This window comes from Equus caballus, chromosome X (assembly GCF_041296265.1).
Source record: "Equus caballus isolate H_3958 breed thoroughbred chromosome X, TB-T2T, whole genome shotgun sequence".
Taxonomy (NCBI): Eukaryota; Metazoa; Chordata; class Mammalia; order Perissodactyla; family Equidae; genus Equus; species Equus caballus.
Window position 1 is genome coordinate 115,520,068 of NC_091715.1, and position 22,835 is coordinate 115,542,902.

Genomic DNA, 22,835 nt, shown 5'->3' on the forward strand with positions numbered 1-22,835 from the left:
CTGAAGAGGTTTGTCCATGACTTCAAAGGATTTGCCAAGGATGAGGAGGTTGCAAAAATCAGCAAGGCTGTGGTTGAGATGGCAAACAACTTTACCCTGGGTGTGGATGAGGAAGACATTGAGGAGCTCCTAAAGGTGGTTCCTGAGGAACTGACTCATGAGGAGTTGTTGGAACTGGAACAGGAACGCAGAGACGTAGAAGAGGCAGGAGAAAAGGAAACTGCAGGAGAAGAAAAAGAAGAACCTCCAAGAAAATTCACAGTGAAGGGTTTAGCTGAAGCTTTTGCAGACCTCAACAAACTCCTTAAAAAGCTTGAAAATATAGACCCCAACACTGAAAGGTTTTCATTAATAGAGAGGAATGTTCATGGTGGGTTATCTGTTTATAAGCAAATCTGTGAGGGAAAAAACAAACCAAGCAAACCATCATGGACATATTTCTGAAAAGAGTGACACCTCCTCAAGAACAGCCACAGGCAGGTCCTTCAGGAGATATTTGAGAATAAGGCATTGTAATCATAGGAGATGACAGCTCCATGTGTTATTGCCCCTGAAAACCTTCCGGGGGGACAAGATGTGGAGGTGGAAGATAGTGATATTGATGATCCTGGCCCTGTGTAGGACGAGACAAATGTGTGTATATGTGTCTTAGTTTTTAATTAAAAACTTTGAAAAGTGAGAAAAAATAAAAACTTTTAAAAATAGAAAAAAACTTACAGAATAAGAATATAAAGAAAGAAAATATTTTTTTACAGCTGTACAATGTGTATTTTAAGGTAAATGTTATTACAAAAGAGTGAAAGTAAAAAACTTAAAATTTATAAAGTAAAAACGTTACAGTAAGCTAAGGTTAATTTATTATTGAAGAAAGAAAGATATTTTTTATAAATTGAGTGCAGCCTAAGTGTTTATAGAGTCTACAGCAGTGTACAGGCATGTCCTAGGCCTTCACATCGACTCACCACTCACAGAGTCACCCAGCGCAACTTTCAGTCCTGCAACCTCCTTTCCTGGTAAGCGTCCTATTCAGGTGTACCATATTTTATCTTTTTTTTTTTTTTTTAGGAAGATTAGCCCTGAGCTAACTGCTGCCAATCCTCCTCTTTTTGCCGAGGAGAACTGGCCCTGAGCTAACATTTGTGCCCATCTTCCTCTACTTTATATGTGGGCTGCCTACTACAGCGTGGCTTGCCCAGCAGTGCCATGTCCACACCCGGGATCCAAACTGGAGAACCCCGGGCCGCCAGAGCAGAACGTATGCACTTAACTGCTGAGCCACCGGGCCAGCCCCCATTTTTATCTTTCATACTGTATTTTTACTGTACTTTTTCTATGTTTAGATATGATTTAGATACACAAATACTTACCATGGTGTTACAATTGCCTACAGTATTCAGCACAGTGACACACTATACAGGTTTGTAGCCTAGGAGCAATAGGTATACCATACAGCCTAGGTGTGTAGTAGGCTATACCATCTAGGTTTGTGTAAGTACACTCTATGATGTTCGCACAATGACAGCATCACCTGATGACACATTTCTCAGACTGTATCCCCATCATTAAGCAACACAAGACTGTATCTATATACTTACAATAAACAATCCAAAAAAAAGATTAAGAAAACAATTCCACTTACAATAGTATAAAAAAAGAATAAAATACTTAGGAATAAAGTGAAGAAAAGGAATGCAAAACTTATACTCTGAAAACTACAAGACACTGTTGAAAGAAATTAATGATATAAATAAATGTTAACACATCCCTTGCTCATGCTCATGGATGAAAGAGTTAATATTGTTAAGATGGCAATACTTCCCAAATTGATCTATGGATTTAATGCAATCTGTATAAGAATCTCAGCTGGCTCCTCTTTAGAAATTGGCAAGCTGATTCTAAAATCCATATGGAAATGCAACTGACCCAGAATAGCCAAAACAATCTTGAAAAGGAAGAACAAAGGGGGAAGATTCACACTTCCCAATTTTAAAATTCACTACAAAGCAGTGATAATCAGGACACTGTGGTACTCGTATAAGGATAGACATATAAATCAATGGAATAAAATTGAGTCTCCAGAAATAAAACACTGTGTCTGTGGTCAACTGATTTTCGACAAGAGTGCCAAGATCATTCAATGGTGAAAGAACAGTCTTTTCGAAAAATAGTGCTGAGACAACTGGATAGCCACATGTAAAAGAATGAAGTTGGACCATGCCCCACACCATATACAAAAGTCAACTCAAAATGCATCAAAAACCTAAATATATCAGCTAAAGCTGTAAGAAAACAAGGCTAAATCTTCATGACCTCAAATTTGGCAAGGGATTCTTATTTATTACACCAAAAGGATGAGCAACAAAAGAAAAAGATAAATTAGACCTCATCAAAATGAAAAACTTTTGTACTTCAAAGGACACTCAAGGAAGTGCGAAGACAACCCACAAAATGTGAGAAAATATTTACAAATCATTAATCTGATAAGGGAGTTGTAATCTACACTGTATAAAGAATTCTTACAACTTAATCATAAAAACGTAAATAACCCAATTAAAAAATGGGGCAAAGGATATGAAAAGATATTTTCCCAGGGAAGATATACAAATGGCCAATAAACACATGAAAAGTTGCTCAACATTATCAGGGAAATGCAAGTCAAAACCACAATGAGCTTCATACCACTTCATACCCATTAGGATGGCTATAATAAAAAAATCAGATAATAACAAGTATCGACGAGGATGTGAAGAAATCAGAACCCTTGTACATGGTTAGTGAGCATGTAAAATGATGCAGCCACTTTGGAAAAACGTTTGGTAGTTCCTGAAAAGTGTAAACATAGAGTTACAGTAGGATGCAGCAATTCTGTTTCAAGATATATACCCAAGAGAAAAGAGAATATATGTCCACAAAAAAACTTTACATAGCAGCATTATTCAAAATAACCAAAAGGTGAAAACAACTAAAATCTCCATCAGCTGATGAATGTATAGATAAAATGTGCTATATCCATACAATGGAACATTATTTGGCCATAAAAAGGAATGAAGTGCCTACTGATACATACTACGACATAGATGAATCTTGAAAACATTATACTGAGTGAAAGAAGCCAGTTTCAAAAGACCACATATTATATGGTTCCGTTTATTTGAGATGTCCAGAATAGGGAAATTCCCAGACAGAAGGTAGATTAGTAGTTGCTTAGGGCTGGAGGGAATGAGGAATAGATAGCTAAAGGGTATGGGATTTCTTTTCGAGGTGATGAAAATGTTTTAAAACGTGATGGTTGCACATATCTGTAAATATACTAAAAACCATTGAATTGTACACTTTAAATTGGTGAATTGTATGGTATGTGAATTATGTCTCAATAAAGCTGTTAAAAAATAAGCTGGGGCATTCATAGGGCTCATCTTATTTGTTTTCCATCTCTCTGGGGTCACTGTCTTTTGTTGTCCAATATCCAGTGTCTTGACAACTTTGCTTCATATCATCTGTCTTGTTATTTCATGCAGGAGGGTAAATACAAATCCTATTACTCCATCTTAGCCAGAAATAGCAGTCTCCCTATTTTTTAACTGGGGAAACTGAGGCCAAAAGCAGCTAACTGGCTTGCCAAAGTTCATGCTAGTTAGTGGCAGAGTCAGGACTATAACCAAGATTTCCTGATCTCCCAAAGTTGAGACAGGATTACTTCTTGTCTGTCCAGCTTCTGGGGCAACTTGATAGCAGAAGGTCAATTAACGAGTCATAGACAAAGCAAATGTCTGTGACTTGAGGATCCCCGAAAGGTCGAGATCAGTTCTCCGCCTTCCCCTCAATCGGCAAGTATTTATTGCACACCTATGTGCAATGCCTTTTGGGAGACATTCCTGGGGACAGAGGAGCAGGTGCTACCATGTCTGGCAACAAGTGGCTTACCATCTATTTGGGAGAAAAAGCTGCACTTGAAACATCTCTATGACTCAAGCATGTTTACCTGTAATATAATGAATGACTCACTCAACTGTGCAGCCAAGAGAGTCAGGAGGGGTCATCGTGTGTGGGCTTTTCTCAGGCAAGTCTCCGAGGGGAGGGAGAACTTGGGTTTCAAAAGGTAGGCAGCATCCCCTGACTGGGTGGGGCAGGAAAGGCAGGACAGTGTCTCACAGGGTATCTGTTAAAATGCACACAAGGCCTCAGAGGGTCCTTGGCTATAAGAAAAGCCTGAGTCTTGGGGTGGAGAAAGGAGGAGGATGTTGCCCTGCCAGAGGGCAGACCTGAGGAATTTGGTGGAAGTCCTATGGTGAGGAGGATGACTAATAAGGCAGCTCCTTTGCCTACTGCAAAATCAAATGCTCCCAGGCAGACAGTTTTTTATAGGAAAACAAGTGTCTTCCCAGGTCATGAAAAGCTGGGTTGTCCACTTGAAGTTAAAGCACAAATATTCCAGACCCTAGCCATTCATTCATTCACTGAGCATGTATCAAGCACCTACTATATGCTGGGAGTTGCACTAGGGGCTGGGGATTCACACAAGACTCGTGGCTTGCTCTAGTTCATGGTCTAGAGGGGAAGACAGTTGGACAACAATGACAGATTTCCTTAGGGAAAGGCGGTCTCTTTCCCCACCCCACTCCCTCTGTCAGTCAACAGAAGTGGCCAAGTCCTTTCCCTTTGCAGACGTGCCATCAGGGTCAGGGTGGGACAGGGAGAAGGACCGAAGGCCACAACTTGAAGAGGTTCCCAGTTAATGCTGGGCAGGACAGAGAGCACCCCTGGGAAACCAATCCAAAGCTTTCCTTTACAGCCTGGCTCAAAACTCACAGCCTCCCAGAAGCCGCCTTTTCTCTATCTGCTCCCTCACCCCATCCTCCAACCCCATAGGCTCTCCTGAATTACAGTGATATGTGTGGACTTTGTCTAGCTCCCCTACAAAAGAACAGGCCTTTGAGGGGGAGTGTCCAGACCTTCTTCCAGTTTGTAACACCCCTGATGTCTTTGCACAAGGTGGGCATTTGATGAACGTCTGTTGATAGAATCACAGGAACTTTGTAATCACTATCACCATCAATGGTGCTTCTCCTCTGCCTGCCTAGGGCTTGACTGTCTCCAAAGGGCCTTCTCATCCCCTCTTCCTTTCTCTCTTTGGATCCTCTCCATGGCTCCCATGAGGTTTCTGCTCTTGTGGCTGGGTGTGATGCTTGTGGTGCTGTGATGCTGTGTATGATGAGGGATTGCACCCCCCTAGGTAAGACCCTGCCCCTGGCCTGGCCTGTTACTGGCCTCCTGGTCTGCCATGTCACAGCCAGACTGGGCTGTGGGTGCTCACTGAAGAGAAGCACCCACACAGGGTGCCATCTCCCTATAGGACTGCAAGCCCAGCGCTCCTGCTGCTCCTGGAAGCCATGGGAGGGGCTGGGGGCCATCAGGACTGCGGTCTTTCAGGACTTGACCTTGCCTCCGACATCCCAGGCTTTTGACCTGGGGCCCAGCCCCCAGGGGCGGGGTGGAATGTCAGGACTCCATCCTTCCTGTTGAGCAAGAACTGCAGCCCTGCCGGGCCTTGGTCCTGGGTGAGTTGGCACTGCCACAGGTCCATTTTCAGTCACAGGCTCATCTAGCTTGTTGGGTTTGAAGCAAGAATAATATTGCCATATCACCCTCCACTTGTGCAGGGCTTTGCCATTCACAGAGCCACTTCTTCATCATCTCATTGATTCCTCAGGATGGGCATATTAGGTAGTGGGTTTTTCGTAAACTGTAAATTTACTTTCTTCTTCATTCATTTTTCCTCTCCCTGCTGGTTTTATAACTCAGAGAATTGCACTCACCCCCCCAAAAAAGAATCTTAGCAGTACAAGTGTCTGAGAAAAAACCAAACATACCCACGCATCTTGGTTGACAGTTTAAGTATGATAACACCGAACTCAGCAATTACAGAGCAAGGACATATTCCCTGGTGAACAGACAGTAGAGTTTCAGGGAAAATCTCAAACACCTAGGAGTGTATTATGGGGTCAGAAACCCAATTTACCAAACAGATTAATGAAAGAGTGGTCACTCACAGTTTGAAAGTATACATATTTTAGAAGAGATTCATAAAGTTAGTGAATCTGAGTGAGTATGCATTCCTTTGTTCTATTTCCCTGGGTTTCAGATAGGAGCTTTTAGAAAGAAAGTGACTTGTTCTATCCCATAGCTGGTTAGTGGTCAAGCCTAGGACTTGGGCTCATGCTTTCCCAGCCCTGGACTTTTCATTTGAGCCTTCTTAGGATGAAAGGGTTTGCTTCCAGGCTACTCATTGAACACTAAGTAGAATGGAAGGAAAAGAATGTCTTGAAGCTCAAGGGTGTGAAGCCATAGTACATTGACAACCAATTAAAAACTCAGATAAAGTACTTCTAAAATGATTATATGCTACAGAGAAGTCGATGGGGAAACAGGACTTGAGTTCCTTAAAGGGGATTTGCACATAAGATCTAGAAACTCACCTAACAGCACATTCTAGAAGAGTGAACAGGAGATATCAAGGTGGAAAGCCAGAGTCCTGATCAGATTCTTTTCGGCTCTGGGACCTTATACAAATCATTTAACCTTCTTGAGTCTCCGTTGCTCATCTCCAGTAAAAGAACGATGCTAATACCTGAGTTATCCCCAAAGAGTCAACTGAGGTCATCCAATCAGTTCCCATATCTGCTCCATTTTATCCTAAATGTATCTTGAATCTCCTCTTCTTTCTATTCTCACTCTTATTTCTTTACTTCATCTTTCTACTTGGTCTCCCCCAGGCTGCATCGTTTTCACTCCACTCTCCACATTGCAGCCAAAGAGATCTTTCTAAAAGGCAAAGCTGGTCACATCGCGAATCTGCTTAGAACCCTTCAGTAGCTTCTTATCCTCACGATAACCAGTCCTGGTGGTCTAGTGGTTAAGATTTGGTGCTCTCACTGCCATGGCTGGGTTCGTTTCCCAGTTGGGGAACCACACCACCCATCTTTCAGTTGTCATACTGTGGTGGCTGCATGTTGCTTGGATGCAGAAAGCTCTGTCACCACTATTTCCAATACCAGCATGGTCACCCATGGTGGACAGGTTTCAGGGGAGCTTTTAGACTAAGACAGACTAGGGAGAAGGACCTGGCCACCCTTCTGAATAAATTGGCCATGAAAACCCCATGAATAGCAGCAGAGCATTGGCTGATCTGGCACCGGGATGTGAGAGGATGGCCAAAAGAACTGGGTGGGTTTACACCCTGCTATACTCAGGGTCACTTTGAGTCAGAATCGACTAGACAGCACTAGCAACAAACCCTCATGATAAAATCTCAACTCCTTACCCTGGCCTGCAAGGCCTTCATGGTCTGGCATCTGCCTGCCTCTCCAAGCCCATCTCACACTGCTCCTCTCTTAAATTCTAGGCTCCAGCCATGATAAACTAGTAGCTGTTCCCCAGTGAGTAGCTTTTTTCTCTACCTAAAACAGTCATCCCCTTCCAGCACTCCAACCCTGTAATCCTTCAGAATTCTGTGTCCATATTACCCACCTGAGAAGCCCTCCCCCAGTCTGAACTGCTCCTTGTCTGTGCCCCCGACCCCTACCCCGCAGAACCCTATCCCTGTCTTCTTAGCACTCATCACTCTGATTGAAACTGCCTATTCCCTTGTTGGTTTCTCCCACTCAGTTCTGCAGGACTATGTCTTACTCATCTTTATGTTTCCAGCTGAGCCTGTTGAATGAATGATGATTGCTAGACGAGTGTTAAGTATTATGTAACATTACTGTGTTCAGGTTGGTTATTTAATCTTGTTGGCCTACTCACCCATTTGATAATAACGAATCTTACATTTCAGTTACATCATTCTGGTTCCTTCTTAAGCCCAATACTAATAAAGGCTACCACTTATTGAGCGTTTAACCTGGGCTAGGTTCTGTGGTAAGATTTTAGATGTATGATTTCATTTACTCATCATCATAGCAATCTTTTAAGCTAAGTGCTATTATAAGCATCATCTCCATTTTTCAGATGGAAAAACTAAGGCAGGCTCAAAGAAACTAAGTAGCTTGCCCAACATCCAACAGCCAGATTTTGAATCCAGATACCTTGAGTTCAAGATCCAAACCCTGATTCTAACCATCTCCCAGTTCTGCCAAAGTCTTCAGATAAGGATATTATCAGCAGAGTGAAAAGCAGCCCGCAGAATGGGAGAAAATATTTGCACATCATATATCTGATAAGGGGTTCATATCCAGAATAGACAGAGAACTCTTAAAACTCAACAATAACAAAAAACCCAATTTAAAAGTGGGGAGAGGACTGAACAGACATTTCTCCAAAAGAAGATATACAGATGGCCAAGACACACATGAAAAGGTTCTCAACATCACTAATCATTAGGGAAATGCAAATCAAAACCACAATTAGATGTCACCTCACACCCATTAGGATGGCCATTATAAATAGAAAACAAGTCTTGATGAGGATGTGGAGAAACTGGAACCATTATGCATTGCTGGTAGAAATGTAAAATAGTGCAGCTGCTGTGGAAAAAAGTATGGCAGTTCCTCAAAAAAATTGAAAATAGAATGACCATATAGTCCAGCAATCCCACCCCTGGCTATATAGCCAAAAGTAGTGAAAGCAGTGTCTGGAAGAGATCTTTATATACTCATGTTTATAGCAGTATTATGTACAATAGCCAAAATGTGGAAGCAACCCAATTGTCTATTGTTGGATGAATGGATAAACTATATATGTGTATACACACACACACACACAAGGGAATATTGTTCAGCCTTTAAAAGGAAGGAAATTCTGGCACATGCTACAGCATGGATGGACACTGAGGACATTATACTAAGTGAAATAAGCCAGTCACAAAAAGACAAATACTGTATGATTCCACTTATTTGAGGTACCTGGAGTTGTCAAATTCATAGGGACAGAAAGTAGAACGGTGGTTGCCAGTGGCTGGAGGGAGAAGGGAATGGGGAGTTGTTGTTTAATGGGTACAGAGTGTACAGAGTCTTGGTTTTGCAAGATGAAAAAAGTTCTGGAGATGGATGGTGGTAATGGTTGCATAATAATGTGAATGTACTTGATACCACTAAGCCATACACCTAAAAATGGTTCAAATGGTAAATTTTATGTTTTGTATATTCATTGCTCTCTGCCAGGCTCTCTAGAGCCTCCCCATTGGTCAGTGCCTTGAAGAGGGCAGGGGCCAGCCTCAGACCTCAGGCTCACTCTTCTCCCGGAAAGAAAATACCTCTACTCCGAAGGCAGCCAGCACATATTTTACTCACAAGTCGGCAAATGGCTGTGGATCCCTTCTGTTCCCAGGAATCACATCGGGACTAACTGCACTGTGCATTTGCCATCACTGGTAGCTAATCCAAACAGTGACGTTGGGCATTGTTATTAATAGGTGAAGGACACACAAAGAGAGAGGGGAAGTGGCTTGGGCTGAGTCACACAGCAAAGTTAGAACTCCGAGCTCCCAGCAACTAACCTCGCCCTGGGCTCTGTCCCACACACCTGGCAGCTCCAGAGACTTGCTCCTTTTTGTATTCTGGGCAATGAACTCTCTGGCTAACCAAGCGGGTCTGACTTGTCTTGCAAAGAAATGAAGCAAAATCTTCCTTGGGATAGTATTTTGTGATCTTTCTGTTTCTACTGGTTGGCAGGAAACCAGAGTCTCCATACTTGCTGAATGACCTTGAACACGTCATTGAAAGTCTCTGGACCCTCATTTATCCCTTCAGTAAAATATAGACAAGAATTATTGATGCCAGCCCCCAGAGAAACTGAGGGGGAACTAGGGAAGAAGGATGAGGGTGTACTTATCCAATCTGTTCTGCATTATCCTCTACACGGGTGAACCCCAAACCTGGCTGAGCATCCTAATTACGTGGGTAACCTTGAAAAATACAAATTCCTGGGCTTTGACCAGCCCAGATTGCTTGGATTTCACCTCCTTTCTCCTGGCCACATGGCCCCCAGTGTGAAGGGAACCCCTTGAGTTGAGCAGCAGGCTGGTCTTGCACTTTTCTGTTTAAATCTTCTCCAACCGAGCTTAAAGGCGCCTTCTCTGCGAGATGGGAAGCATTGCAGTCTGTCTCCTTTGAGCTTTCCCTTGGACTCACTGTTCCCCCATTCTTGGCACTTCTCACATACTCCTTGTTATTTTTACTTAACTGTTTCAAATCTTCGCCTCTTGTTTCCTAGTTAGTTACTGGAGGATAAGAACTGTGTCATACCTTTCTATTATTGCCCCACAAATGCCAGCTCCGTTAGCACATAGTATATGTTCAATAAATATTTGTTGAATTGCAAATCTTGTAATTCAGAAATCTGAAATAATTTCTTATTTAGGGAGATGTTCTGTGTCCTTTGGAAGCTTTCTGATCACATGGAAAGAACTTTAAACAAAGAGACAGGAGCCCTAGCTTCCAATCCTGGCTGGATCACAAACTCCCATTGTGACCTGCAGCAAGTCACTTGTTTTCTCTTGCTCTCAATTCCCTCATTTGTGAAACCAGGGCTGATCTGTAAAGGTTCTTTTAGCTCTGGGTTTTGGCTAGAGTCGGTAGCAAGGGGCAACCTTTTTCATGTTAATGCCATTAATGTCCACGATGCCTTTGTTTTCCCTGTAAGGACTGCATAATTGATAGGTCACACCCAGTTTATAAAATGAGAGACTCAAGTAAAGAGCAAGTAAGTTCTTTGGCCAAGCTTTCATGCATAGCCTGTGTGCATGTGTGTGTGACGGGGAGGTTGTATAAGACTGTCAGCCCTGTGTGCCCACTCTCTCCTCTGTGAATGACCCGGGGCACTCCAGGTATGCCATTCCAGCTGGATTTCCTCTTGTCCCTCAGCACTCTCCCAAATGTATAAAATGTCCACTGTCATGTTCAGTAAGATCTGTTCAGATACCGTCCTCTGAGGAAGAGATGAAAGACACAAGACATTAAGTGACACAGGGCACCACATGAAACAGGTGGATGCAAGGCTGCCCTGGTTAAAGGAAGCTAGAGTTGAGACCTGCCTGCTCTCTCCTCCGAGCCCCTGAGAGGTCTCTCAGAGGCCACTTGGAAAACTTGCTGTAGTCAGCTGGAAAGGAGGGGCAACTCCCCTCTTGCTGTTTCCTGGTTAACCTTAGCCACTTGGGGAGCCTAGCAAAATAAATGCAGGTTGGAAGAACCCGTCCCTCCAAAGGGAATATTTGCATCTGAAAAAGTGTTGTCTATCTCCTTTCCCTGGCCACCCCGTGGGTGGCCAAGTGGTTTCCCTCCCTTGCCTGTCAGGGATGGATGGAGGCGGCCAACTCAGGCAGCAGGTTTCAGTCCTGCAGGCATGGAATGGAGATACTCTCATCAGGTAGCCCCTCCGGAGGCTGACCTTGGTCAGGAATGTCAATAGCTGCCAGGGTGATGCAGGGTGCGCTGGTGCAAAGGCGGCACCATCTACTCACTGTCTGGACTGCCTGTAGGATAACACCAAATGGGTTTCTATCAAATACAGGAAAACATTACCACAGTGGTTTTCTTTCCTTCTTTATTTAAATTAAACAAACATTACGTTGATATACATTTGTGGACCAATCAGAAATCTCCTACTCAAAACTTTCTCCCCTCTGCTCTAACTGGAGCTCCCTAGAAGGAGGGGAGAGGAGAACTTTTTTTTTAAAGATTGGCTCTGAGCTAACAACTGTTGCCAATCTTCTTCTTCTTCGTCTTCTTCTTCTCTCCAAAGCCCCCCAGTACATAGTTGTATATTCTAGTTGTGAGTGCCTCTGGTTGTGCTATGTGGGACGCCACCTCAGCATCGTCTGACGAGCGGTGCCATGTCTGTGCCGAGGATCTGAACCAGTGAAATCCCGGGCCACTGAAGCAGAGCACACGAACTTAACCACTCAGCTATGGGGCCGGCCCCTACTATTTCTTAACAAACACATTTTAAACATCATCTACGGCCTTTGTATTATGGTAATGTTTTCCTGTATTCAGTAGAAACCCATTTGGTGTTATCCTACAGGCAGTCCAGACAGTGAGTAGATGGTGCCGCCTTTGCACCAGCCCACCTTGCCTTGATGGCCCTGGCAGCTATTGACATTCCTGACCAAGGTCAGCCTCCGGAGGGGCTACCTGATGAGAGTATCTCCATTCCATGCCTGCAGGACTGAAACCTGCTGCCTGAGTTGGCCTTCTCCATCCATCCCTGACAGGCAAGGGAGGGAAACCAACCCAGGAAATGCTTACTTGTCAAAGTGGTCCAGGGAGCAAGGCACATCCAAGATCTGCATCTGGAAGACAATTTTGGGTACACGACATTTATTTTTAAAACTTGTCAAGGGAATAAGACTTTTGAATTAAGAGGTTTTTTAATCATTATCCATCTCCTGGTCCTTTCATATAAATCTCTTTCCCTGCCCCACAGACCGGTGCCAGAAGGGGCAGGCAGATAATTAATGCTGGGGATCCTGCTGTAGACCGAATGTGTACCCTCAAAACTCATGTGTTGGAACCTAATCCCCAATGTGATGGTATTAGGAGGTGGGGCCTTCGGAAGGTGCTTAGGTCATGAGGGCTCCCTCATTAATGGGATTAGTCCCCTTATAAGAAAAGACCCCGGAGAGCTCCCTTCCCTTTTCTGCCTTGTGAGGGTATAGCAAAAAGGCAGCCATCTATGAACCAGATACTGAATCTGCCAGGACTTTAACCTTGGACTTCCCAACCTCTAGAAATAAATTTCCCTGTGAGAAATAAAACTCTGTTGTTTATAAGCCACCCACTCTATGGCATTTTGTTATAGTAGCCTGAAGCGACTAAGACAGACCCCGTTCAATAGCAGGGGAAACTGAAGGGTGAAAGGAGCTCCCTTTAGACAGCAAGTCAGCAGGAGCCCCAGTTTCTGTCCAACTGCCTGGCATAACCACCTCCTCCACTGCTTGGCCAGTCCCCTGACTTCTCTATCTTCAAAATCTGGCTCAGGCCTGACCCTGAAGAAGAGGACAGCTGTGCAGCTACCCCTGCCCTCCACTGCTACTGCTGACCTTACCTCCTTGTCCAAGCCAACACCCACAGCATCTGGACTAGTCCTTTGTACTTAAGTAGTTGAGTGGGTATCATGAAATCTGGTCTTAGGATAGAAACCACTCAAGGTTAGGGCTGGAGGGAACCTTGGAGATCAGGAGAAACTAAGACCTGGCCGGAGCACTTGCCCAGGGTCTCACAGCAAGTCATGACAAAACCAGGGCTGCAAGCCAAGTTTTCCTATGTGTGCCTTCTGCCTTCCTGGCTACAGTCTCAGTTCCTGTTTCTTTTCCTGCTCTCTTTCCCCTATCTGACCCTCTTCCCCTGTTCTGCCTCACCAGAGGGAGGCTGTAGGGATCACTGCCCAGTACCTATTTTCTGGGACCCTTGTGTTGACTCAAGGGGGCAATTAACGACCTAAAGAGACACAGAGCCAGAGTGGAACCTGTGGTCCCCAGATCTGAAACATGACTTGATCCCAACTAAGATCATCCCTGACATTTGTCCAGAAGCCAAAACGACGGCTCCCAGAGTTTAGGTCACTTGCCCAAGGTCACTCAGTTAAGAAGTGGCCACAGCCGGAGCCAACTATAGGTCATCAGGCCCCTGGGGGGGCGCTGTGCCCCGGCACTGCTCCAGACACTGCCCCGAGTCCGCAGATTCTGGAGGCCGAGCTAGAGGCAAGCCCAGACCCTGCCTGCCCACTCGGAGCATGGTGACGGTGGGGGAAGTACGTTATTCCCTTAGGTCTCTAAGCCTGTCTGCTGCTTTTTTGCGCAGGTGGCTGCCGTCTGAAGTGTGGGGTTGGGAGGGAGACAGAATGTGGGCGGTTTACACTGGCCATCTGGGAATAAGCGGGGCACCTTCGAGTCCCCCTAGTCATTGTGAGCCAAGCACCGTGCGCTAGTGCGCAGCCCAACCCCTCCCGCGTAAGAACTCAGCGCTCTGGAGCGGGGAACCTGGAGTAGCTCGGCCCCTGGAGTGCGCCAGGATTCACGGACTTTCTCCGGAGTAGCGCTCGCGATCCCCGTCTTCCACCTCCCGTTCTCCCACGCCCCCAGACTACCTAGTGACCCCAGCTGGCCGAGTTCTCGCGGCCGCGCCCATCCGGCTGGTGGCTCCCAGGACCGAGTGCGTCTCTAGCGGGGCGCCCGCCGCCCACCCCAGCGCAGGTTCCAGAGTTGGGGGAGAGAGAGGAGAGGAAGCGCGGCGCGGAGGCCGTCTCCCCCGGGCCCCAGCCGGCGAGCGCATCTTCTCGGCGCGTCCCTCACCGCTTAGCGAGCGCCGCCCAACTTCTGCGCCCGCGGGTCCCGCTGCTCCGAGTCGCTCCCAGCACAGAAGACCAAGCGCTCTCGGATAACAGCGCTTATGATCTTTGAGGGACTCCCCGGGCAAGGTGGTCAGGGACCCGGAGGGTGAGGATCCGGGGCAGGGCTCCCAGAGCGAGCTGTCGGCGTCCCCAAAGACCTGGAGGACAGCGCGCCTCGAGGTGCCGGCCTCTCCAGTGACGAGTTGGGGGAAGGAGCCGCTGGCGAGCGGCTGGCAGAGGCGACCTGTTTGCTGGTGGGTTTGGAGGTGGGATGGGGTAGACTTTGGAGACGGAGAAGCCTGAGAGAAGACTTTGGGGTTTTTTTTCCCTCTCCCTCTTCTGGAGAGGAACCACATTGCGAGGGGGAAATAAGGCAGAGTGTAAACACAAACAACCTCAAAAAGAAGCCAAGAAATGCGAAGCCAAAAGAAGCAAGCGCAACACTGTTACAAAACTGTCTGGTTTTGTAACAATTTCCCCGCTGCCGGCCAATGAGCGGCGTGGCGGCGCGTCACGTGGTGCCGTTTTATATAACACTTTGCTGAGACAAGACAGTTATTAGGCGGCGCGGGGTGGCCGGCATGGAGCTGGCGGAGGCGCGGCAGGGACCGGTGCGTGGCAGTGCGGCGGCCGTGGTAGCCCCTATTCCCTCCAGCCGCCGCTCCTTGCTCCGGGTCCCCAGCCCCTAGACGCCTTTTCTCCGCGCGTGTCCCTCTCCCTATGGATTCATTTCAGGCTGGACAGATGCTGAGCTTGCCCGCCGAGCTCGGCAGCAACTTAGAGCTGGCGGAGCCGGCGGCATCAGCGGCCCGCGTAGACACGGGCCCCCACCCGGAGGCGGCTACAGAAGGCCCCGCACTTCTACCGACTCAGGAGCCAGAGCAAGGGCAGCCTCCGAGGGCCTCGACGCCGGAGTGCAAAGTCCTGCTCACACAGGCCGACGCCCTGGCGTCTGGGGGGCGCCTCCGGGAAGCCCTCGAGGTGTATAGACAACTCTCGGAGCGGCAGCAGCTGGTGGCCGAGCAGCTGGAGCAGCTGGTGCGCTGCCTGGCCGAGAACGTCCCGCAAGGCGAGGCGCGGGCGCCGGCGCCCCCGGACGGGAGCAACGCGGCGAGCTGCGCGGTGGCGGCTGAAGAGGCAGGAGCGGCAACTGCCGCCGAGGCCACCGAGGTGTGGGATGGCTTCAAGTGCCGGAAGTGCCATGGCTTTCTCTCAGACCCCGTATCCTTGTCGTGTGGCCACACATTTTGTAAACTGTGCTTGGAACGCGGGCGGGCAGCTGACCGGCGCTGTGCGCTGTGCGGGGTCAAGCTCTCCGCGTTGATGGTGGCCACCGGGCGGGCGCGCGGGGCCAGGCGGGCTGGGCAGCAGGCGCCGCCGCCGCTGCGGGTCAACGTGGTGCTTAGCGGCCTCCTTGGCAAGTTGTTCCCGGGCCCTGCACGGGCGTCGCAACTCCGGCACGAGGGCAACCGGCTGTACCGCGAGCGCCAGGTGGAGGCGGCGCTGCTCAAGTACAACGAGGCGGTCAGGCTAGGTGAGCCCACCGCGCTGCCGGCCGGGGCGGCGGGGGATGGACCGGGCGGGGAGCCGGGGATGCACCAGGGCAGAGGAGGGCGCGGGGGACCGTGGGATGGACCGTGGCCGGAGTGAGGGAGGAGGATTTCTGGAGTTCGGTCTGACTTTGCCTGTCTCTACCGCTTTCTCTCTCTTTCTCTGTGTCTCTTTCTGTCTGTTGTTCTTTGTCTTTTTCTGTGTCTCCTGTTTGCTTCTGCGTTTCTGAGTCTCTGTTTGTCTTTGTGTCACTCTGTTTCTCTGTCTCTCTTTTTCTCTGCCTCTTCACATCCTTGTCACCGTGTCTTGCTCAGTGTCACCGTCTCAGTTTCTCTGTCTCTCCTTCTCTCTCTCCCTCGGCGCGCCTGGGCCCTTCTTACACCTGCCCGCACCTTCCCTGCCAGGAGAGGAACTTCGCACCCTTCCCACGCTCGCGCCCGGTCCTCCCGGCTCTTGCCAGCCCGAGATGTTCGGTCGGCGCCTGCATCCGCCGCTCTCGCCCTGCCCGGGGCCGCTGTCGCGGCTGGGAGTTGTCCCTTCCGGGGCCGCGGCTCCCGGCGGGGTGGGTCCGGCGAGGAATTAGGTCAGGAGAGCACTGGTTGCATAAGGGCCGCGAGCGGCCCGGGCCGGGCGGCCCCTCCTCCGCGCGGGCGGGCGGGCGGGATTGTGTAACGGCTGAGGTAACCGAAGTGGGCCACGCTCGCCTCGGAAACCATCCCGCGAGCGGGTGCGGGGGGGAGGGGGGAGGGCTCGCGCCCCGCTGCCCTGTGACTCATTGTCACCGCTTCCTATCACACGATCCTCAGCTGAAACCGATGCCGCCCCGCCCCGCCCCGCCCGCAGCCTGCGCCCTTGCCTGGAACCCCCACCCCGCGAGCCCAGCGGGTGGCCGGGTCAGGCATCTGCCCGGGGATCCCCGGGGTGTGTGGGCTGGCTACGGAGGGGGCACGCCTCTGTTCCACTTTCCCGTGCTGCCGGAGGAGGGATGGGTGGGCTTTTCGGCTTCAAGGCCAACGTGGGCAGCCCCACGCCTGCGGCCGGACTAGGGCGCCCGAGTTCCCTCAGGGAGCGGCTCCCTCCGACTCCCCACGTCTGGACCCAAGACGTGGCCGCCGAGCCGCGGGCCAGCACTGCCCAGCTCGGGCCGGCAGCCAGGAGCCCGGGCGGCGGGGCGCCGTGTCTGGGGAAGCGTGCTGAGGCGGCGGCGGCGGGGCTGGGATGACAGGGCTCTGGGATCTGAGGGGGCCTTGAGCCCGACTCGGATGGGGGGAGAATGGGGTAGGCTGCAGTCTCCACGTGTTGAATCCCCACCCGAGTTTGCAACAGGTAACGGGGGAGGGGGAGGGACGAGGGCCGACTGGGCGAGATTGGCACCTGAGGGCGAGGGGGACTCCCCCACCCCACACGCACATCCTGTGTCTAGGCAAGGCACACTGTGAGCTGCCGCCGGGCTGGCGCGTGCTGCAGAAAAGAAGGGACAGAGAAGACTGTAAACTCTTTGCTAATGTCTTAAGAGCAAGTAGTGGGCACCCAAGCAAGCCATGGGCACACTGCTGGGAAAAAACGGACAAAGCCTGTTCCCGCAGGGGAAGCTGGAGCCCAGTCCCTGGGGAAGAGCAGGGCAATATGAAGGAGACAGATGGAGGCCACTCAAGCCCAGCTCTCCAAGGGAGGTTCCATCCCTTCCAGCCATCCCCCAGGGGCCAGGAAAGCCCTTTCCCCCTCCTTCTCCCCCTTTGTTGCTGCCACCACTTTTCCCTGGGGGTTCTTCCTTTGTTAATGCCCTCAGAGCAGTCAAAGTGAAAATGTCAAGACCACTTCACCCTTTTAAGAGCAAGGGGGCCTCCCCAACAGAGAGTGTCTTTGTACTGGAAGACGCCCAGTGTCTCCTCTCTATTATTCTGAGTACTGTACACCCTTCAGAAAAGGGAACATGTCCCCACCTCAGCTTCAAAGATTCAAAGTCTGACCAGTTAGCAGTGAGTCTGACCAGCCAGCTGTGTGACTTTAAGCAGATGCCTTGCCCTCTCTGGGCTTGATTTTCCTCATCTGAAGAATGGTTTGGTTGAGCTAGATGATCTCTAAAGGCCTGGCCAGCCCTGGCATTTAGTAACTCAAAGTGTTGGTGAGAGCCAACCTCACTTTATTCCCAGAAGCTTTGTTCAGGTTGACTCAGGTTTGCCCATCTGTAATTAGAGGATGGAGCTTTGCAAATGCATTCCCAGCTTCTTCAGAGAAACTTCATAGGTGTTGGACTTTGTAGACAGAGATGTTGCTAATGTCCCCAGAAACCTAATTTGGACTTGTCTTCCTGGTGGTCAGAATGCGGGTAGTAGCTGGCCACCTCCCTCTCCCAGCTCCCTGGCCTGTTTCTTTGTGGGTGATATGCCACACTCAGAAACCAGGCTGCCAGTTGCTAGCCATGCACAGCCATGGAGTAAGGTGCCAAAGGTTTCCTCTGTGTCAAAGTCACTAGTGCCCCACTGACACTGCAGCCCTCTAGGGAACAGCTTGAGAGAGGAGCAAAAATTACGTCTTTACAGTTGAGGAAGCTCAGACCCAGAGGGCAATATTAGGGCTGGAAATTGAGCCTAACCCTTTGGATCCCTAGGAGAAAAGTCCTTGATAACTTGCCATTTGCTTAAGATCCGTCCTCATGCAGGACTTATCACGTGGTTGTGCTGAGGGCCATTAATGAGGTTGTTTTTTTCTCATTTTGGCAGCTCCAAATGACCACTTGCTTTATAGCAACCGGTCTCAAATTTACTTCACCTTGGAGTCTCATGAGGATGCACTGCACGATGCGGAAATAGCATGTAAGCTCCGCCCAATGGGTTTTAAGGTGAGTGTGAAATGGGAGGGATGAGAAGGAGCAGTACTGTCGCCAGGAATTGGCAGGAAGGGCTGCCTTCCTGGGGGTAGGGGCGCTAGAGCTCAAGTGGAGCAGGGAGCAGGCTTTGCAAAGGAGCGGGGATCCCTTGACAAAGGGTGACTCAAGAGTCTGCAAGGGAACTGGATTCTTCCCCAAGCTGATCTTCAGCTGATGACCTGCAGAGCAGCCTGGGCATTGTGACTCTCCAGGACGTGGACTTGGGAGCCAGACTGCCTGAGTTTATGTCCCAGCTCTGCTACTTTTATTAGCTTTGTGGTCTTGGGCAAATTACTTAATCTCCCTGTACCTCATCTCCTCATCTATAAAATGCAGATATTCAACGCACCCACTTAACAGGGTTTGTTGTGAGGATTACCTGAGCTAATACGTGTAAGATGCTTAGAGCAATGCCTGGCACATAGCATTATATAAACGTTTGCTATCATCATCATCATCATTATTTCCCAGGGACAGTAGAAAGAGGATGGTGAGAGAAGTATTGCTGGTTGGTTGTGCCATTTTGAGTCCTTAATATGGTCAGTCAGCCTGCTGGTATCCCTACACATCTAGGTCACATGGAGGGGCAGGGAAAAAGACAGGCTAGGCATCTCTCAAGATGCCAGGATGCAAAGTGTCACTTTCTCCATCTCTGCCTGGTTCAGGCCTGGCCCTCAGCCACATGTCAATATTTTGTTTAGAAGATTAGATTTGAGCCTGGGCTCTGCTACTTGCCAGCTAAGTGACCGTGGGGAAGTTGCTTCACTCTCTGGATTCCAAGTGTCCTTGTTTGCAAAACGAAGCTATTGCTATTTGCCCTGATCACTTCACAGGGGTGCAGTGAGGGTCACAGGTGAGCATGGCCAAGAGGCCATTCCGTGAGCTATAATGCTTGCTGCGTCTTGGTGTAGTGCTCTCTCAACACAACACTAGGATGCCTTCCTCAGAAACCCAACTTATCCAAGTCCAGGTCCACGATCCCCTATCTGAATCCCGTGGGGCCAGATGTGTTCAGAATCCAGAGTGTTTCCGATTTCAGAAAGACTGTAAGGTGACACCCTCAGTGAGCTCTGGACAGCATCCCATCATGAAACACACTAATATTTCTGCAGCATATTACATGAAAATTCACACTAAGTGAGGTAAAGACTATATAACACACTTTATATCATTTTAGGTCAGGTTTTGCCACCTAATGATTGTTGACGTCAAGCTTACGAAAATGTTGGATTATCAGACTTTTTTGGATCTGGGAACTTCAGATAAAGCATTGTGGACCTGCATACCGGGCCATTAATGTCAGAGTGAATCTCATATGTTCCTTGAAGAGGTTTTCATGGGTGAGGATGGATTAGTATGTTCTCTTTCCCAAGGAACACATTTACAGTTTACTAAAACTCACCAGTGTCTTAACCCAGAGGAGCTTCCAGTGGGAGCAGTTCAACCCTTGTAGTTGTGCAGGTCACGGGCTACCTGGGGATAAGAGGACTCCTCTTGCAACTCTTTCTGCTCCCCCCTAAACCTAGGGCCTAAGGGTGGGGGCCTCAATAGTGCGGTAAGAAGCAGGGCTGAGTTAGCAGTGGACCCTTTTGGATGAAATGGAGAAAGTGACTTCCTCAGTAAAGGAAGAGTTGGTGGAAGTATTAAACAAGAGTTTCATTTCCGTAAAGTCCTGGGGTAAGCAGAGAGGCAGTGATGAGAGAACTCTGTTGTCTTGGGGGTTGAGAAGACTTGAACTGATGAAAATGCTTCAAAACCACCTCACACCCCGATTTGCATATTTCCCATCATTTCTCTGTGAAATGCCTCTATGGGAGGGGTTAGCTTTGTGCAGCCCTATTCCCACCATCCAGCCAGGGCTTAGTGGTACTCAAAATGTCCTACAGGTGGCACAGCTCTCAGTGGGGTGAGCTGGCTGCCCTGAGCAGGTAGAGTATATGGGCTGCTAGTTGGTATGATTGGTGGGATCCAAGAGGCCTCTCCAGTCTCCCAGCACTTATTCCCTCTCGCCACTCTGAAATGTCATGCAAACCTTTCTCCAAAGGGCCCCTGCTGAACACTTGTGGGAAAAGCATCAAGCTGTCAGCATCCACATATTAGCCGAGATTAGGCTCCAGGAGGAGAGTAGGGGGCACAGGGAGAGGTTTGGAACTGGCACCACTACTCAAGAACGCAGATCCCGGCCAGCCCTTGTAGCCAGGCCAGAGCCCAAGAGCACCCTGGCCTGTAGAGGCATGTTAGAAGGGGAGGAATGGGAGTGCCCAGCAGCCGCAGCCTGGATCATTTCCTTCACTAAGTTAGACTCAGGATCAACCTTTGAGGCCAGGGAGTGGGGAGCAGGTCCGTGAGGGGCAGCCTAGATGACTCAAGAAGAATGCCCTCCAAAGCAAGTTGCAAGACCAAGGCCCAGAGAGAGGGCAGCTCTCTTCCTACTCTTATTCTTCTTCCCTCTTCCCCAAGATGCTCCTCAGCTACCCCTAGAATTTCTCTCCCAGGCCAGTTGGGCTTGGACCCTGAGAAGCCCTAAAACTTCTTTATACCTTTTAAAGATGTGATGAAGGAACAGAAGTGAGCTGAGCGCACTGCTTAGCTCAGCCCCTGGTTAGTCCTGTGAAGGGCAGTCTGCTTTGCGGGGAAGAGCTTTCTGGGGGTCCTAGACCACAGTTCTAGTTCCAGCTCTGCCACTAGCTGTCTTTGAGGGCTTGGAAAGGTTGTGTCCCTTCCCTTGGGCCTCTTCTGAAAACTTATCAGTAAGCACAGGTGGTTGTAATGTGGGCTAGGTCTCTGCTTGACAGACTAGTTAATAGGAAGGCATATCTGGGTGGGTCCTGAAAGCTGGTTAGTATGTGTTCAAATAGGGGTTCTTGCTACGTTTGCTGAGACCTCCATTACAACGGTGGGGCAGAGGGGAGGTTGCATGCACAGTCGTTAAGCATTTGGACTTCAGTATCAGTCAGTCCTAGGCTCAAACCCTGATTCCACAGTTTACCAGCTGTGCTATTTTGGGCAAGCCACTCCTCTGGGTCTGTTTTGTCTTTTTTAAAGTGAGTTTCAGAACAATTGTCTACATTATAGGGCTGTAGAGAAGATAATCCTTTTAAAACACTTCCCACAATAGTGAATACCCATGGAGTATTTAGTTAGTGTTATTAATAATAGCAGCACCAATAAGGTGAATGAGAGTGGGATTGACTGCTCCTGTTTTCTTCCAGGCACACTTCAGAAAAGCACAGGCCTTGGCCACCCTAGGCAAGGTGGAAGAAGCGCTAAGGGAGTTTCTATATTGTGTATCCCTCGATGGAAAGAACAAAAAAGCAAGATCCGAAGCCCAAAGGGTGAGTTGAGACGAGATCAGGTCCAGCTGCCCAATGGGCTCCCCCTTCTCTGTCTTCTCCAAGGAGGAGAGTGAGGGAACTGCCCTTCCTGGCATTTGGGGTCCTGAGTGGGTGGCTCCCTGGGTAAAGGGAACAGGAGAGAGACACAAGTGTCAACTGATTGCCCCAAAACCCCATCCTCTTGGCATGTACAATCAGATTGTGCAGTTCTTGCACTTTTGTACAAGCCTGTGAGGAATGTTCTTGCTTATTTGATTCAGGGTCTGTGTTGTCAGTGGGATAAAAAATGAAAACAAAATAAAACCAAATAAGTTAACATGGGGACAGAGGCTCAGTGAGGGAGTCTGGCTGTTGCTGAGAGGTCAGGGTGTGGGGCTGCCTGAGGCTGTCGAACTTTTCTTTGGCTGAGTCACAGCTTCACCAGCCACACAGGGCAGCCAGCTCCTCAGAAAGGGTGTTCGTCCCTGTCTCCCCTGCCATATGCAGAACTCCAACCTTCAGCTCCTTTGCTAGAATTAAAACATGGACACTGCCTCAAAAATGTAAGTCAGGGATCATTACAATATAATCCAAACAGTCATTCCAACTCTTGAGCTCCAGGAGAATGTGGTTGTTATTTTTTAAAAATTTGCGTGAACTCCTGAGAGCATTAGTGAAGGCTAAAGCATCCTTACTTTGTGGATTTTGTTGCTTACTGTTCTGCAATATGCTCTCCTGACGTCTGGCTAAGTGGCCTGGAAGTGGGATGCTGACGG

The 22,835-nt window shown here is 48.9% G+C and overlaps 1 protein-coding gene across 12 annotated transcripts in view; it reads left to right on the forward strand.

The window, feature by feature from the left end:
* Positions 1 to 22,835, forward strand: part of LONRF3 (LON peptidase N-terminal domain and ring finger 3) — a 144,943-nt gene that overhangs the window by 87,555 nt on the left and 34,553 nt on the right. For 7 of the 12 annotated variants that reach the window (XM_070258178.1, XM_070258174.1, XM_070258173.1 and 4 more), the window contains 2 exons: positions 18,600 to 18,718; positions 21,958 to 22,080. In XM_070258178.1, the coding sequence (XP_070114279.1) occupies positions 18,707 to 18,718; positions 21,958 to 22,080 (135 nt within the window). In that variant the 5' untranslated portion in view covers positions 18,600 to 18,706. Of the gene's footprint in view, positions 1 to 14,350; positions 15,860 to 18,599; positions 18,719 to 21,957; positions 22,081 to 22,835 lie in introns of those variants that run through there. The other 5 variants (XM_005614457.4, XM_023633488.2, XM_001487874.5 and 2 more) reach the window with 4 other exon arrangements.